At 36.1% G+C, this 2,478-nt stretch overlaps 1 protein-coding gene across 1 annotated transcript in view; it reads left to right on the forward strand.

Annotated features, from left to right (window-relative positions):
• LOC115224301 (tubulin alpha-1B chain) overlaps positions 1-2,478 on the forward strand; it is a 33,405-nt gene extending 30,927 nt beyond the window's left edge. The window contains exon 3 of the mRNA XM_029795136.2: positions 1,091-2,478. Coding sequence (XP_029650996.1) covers positions 1,091-2,220 — 1,130 coding nt within the window. The 3' untranslated portion in view covers positions 2,221-2,478. The remainder of the gene's footprint in view (positions 1-1,090) is intronic.

Here is a 2,478-nt window from a genome sequence, read left to right on the forward strand (position 1 = left end):
TGTCAGGAAGGAATTGCCATACCTTTAATGACATAAAAACCGATATATGCCATGTATGACATATGATACAGTTTTAATTAGTCTGAATGTGGGCGGTTGTGAAAATAATGAACTTAAAGATACAAAATGTATTTTTAAAGATTAAAATACTACAAGGCTATCTTTAAAACACATACGCATATTTTTAAAATTTTGTCTTGTATAGCGCATGGTTAACCATGTGATTAAAAGAAATCTGGCTATGACCATTAATATTTTTATACATCAAGGACTACATTAACCCATGTGTTTTTTCTTTTATAAGCCGGTAGGATGTGAATCTAGGTAGATTTGGCTGTGTTTTCCTAACCGTTTAGGCGACTACGAAAATTTTACCCTTGTTGGATTGTTACACATATAGTCCTAATTATAGATAGACACAATGATATTTAGACCCGTAAATGGAGCAATCTAAATCGTAGTAATTTAGGATTAATTAGGATAAATTGCAAAAAAAAAAAAACAAATAAAAAACTCCAGCCGATAGTAAGGATTGATGCAGATTATTCTGACTTATGATAGTTGATGAAATATAAAGCCTGTAAGAGACTTAATGGTTTCCCAATAATCGTATTAACGACTTCAAACTTCAATATGGCGGCACAGACATATAACATATAAACTTTATTCTCTTATCGTAGTTTCATGATGTCTACGAGATTAGGATCCAGAATACATTTACATGTCCATCTGGAATCAACTTCAAATAGCAATTTATTATTTTGAGATTAGGCGTGTATGTATGTATGTATGTATGTATGTATGTATGTATGTATGTATGTATGTATGTATGTATGTATGTATGTATGATGTATGTATGTATTTGTGCGTATGCGTGCATGTATGTGTATATACATGTACAGATATATGCATGTATGTATGTACGTTTGTATGCTTGTGTATATATGTGTATATATATTTCTTATTTATTGTCACGTTCTAATTTATGCTTTATTAATTCATTTTTTTCGGGTTTTTTTCAAGATATAAAATATTTATATACGATATTGCTAATGAATTAACATGTGTTCTTCTTTTATATCTTCTCTAGATGAAGTCCGCACTGGTATGTATCGACAGCTTTTCCATCCCGAACAGCTAATCACCGGCAAAGAAGATGCAGCAAATAACTACGCACGTGGTCATTATACCATTGGCAAGGAGATAATCGACCTAGTACTAGATCGAATCCGGAAGTTATCTGATCAGTGCACAGGGCTTCAAGGGTTCTTAGTTTTCCACAGTTTTGGTGGAGGTACTGGATCCGGTTTTTCTTCCCTGTTGATGGAACGCCTTAGTGTAGATTATGGGAAAAAGTCCAAGCTTGAGTTCTCAGTCTACCCAGCACCACAAATTTCAACTGCCGTTGTTGAACCATATAACTCCATCTTAACAACGCATACTACTCTGGAACACTCTGACTGCGCTTTCATGGTTGATAATGAAGCTATTTATGATATTTGCCGTAGAAACCTGGATATAGAAAGACCTAGTTATACAAATCTCAACCGTCTAATCGCTCAGATTGTCAGTTCAATCACTGCCTCTCTACGTTTTGATGGGGCTCTTAATGTAGATTTGACTGAGTTTCAAACTAACTTGGTTCCTTATCCTAGAATTCATTTCCCGCTCGCAACTTATGCTCCGGTTATTTCAGCCGAAAAAGCCTATCATGAGCAACTATCAGTTGCTGAAATCACCAATGCCTGTTTTGAACCGGCTAATCAACTTGTTAAATGTGACCCGCGCCATGGCAAATACATGGCGTGCTGTTTGCTGTACAGAGGAGATGTTGTACCTAAAGATGTCAATGCAGCTATCGCCACTATTAAGACAAAACGTTCTATTCAGTTCGTTGATTGGTGTCCCACTGGTTTCAAGGTTGGAATTAACTATCAACCACCCACTGTTGTTACCGGAGGTGATCTTGCCAAAGTCCAACGCGCTGTTTGTATGTTAAGTAACACCACAGCTATTGCTGAAGCTTGGGCACGTCTTGACCACAAATTCGATTTAATGTATGCTAAAAGAGCTTTCGTACATTGGTATGTAGGGGAAGGTATGGAAGAGGGAGAATTCTCCGAAGCACGTGAGGATTTGGCAGCATTAGAAAAAGATTACGAAGAAGTCGGTGTTGATTCTATTGAAGGTGAAGGTGAAGAAGAAGGAGAAGAATATTAAAATGGCTGTTCAACGTTTAAAATGGCGACAAAGGAGAGAGGACTTATTTTAGTAATAAGAAAAGTCGTCCACTGATATTTTGTGGAGATTTCCGACAGTATGAAACAATGTTTCGAGCCAATTATTCTCAAACGTCATTTTTCCCAACCAGGCTCGGAAGAGTGAGACGAAAAAAGATACCAATCTAAATGACAACAAAATAAATTCAAACATGGATTTTATTCCTTGAACAATAACAGCGAGAAAGAAAGAAAGAAA

Source organism: Octopus sinensis, linkage group LG2 (assembly GCF_006345805.1).
Source record: "Octopus sinensis linkage group LG2, ASM634580v1, whole genome shotgun sequence".
NCBI lineage: Eukaryota > Metazoa > Mollusca > Cephalopoda > Octopoda > Octopodidae > Octopus > Octopus sinensis.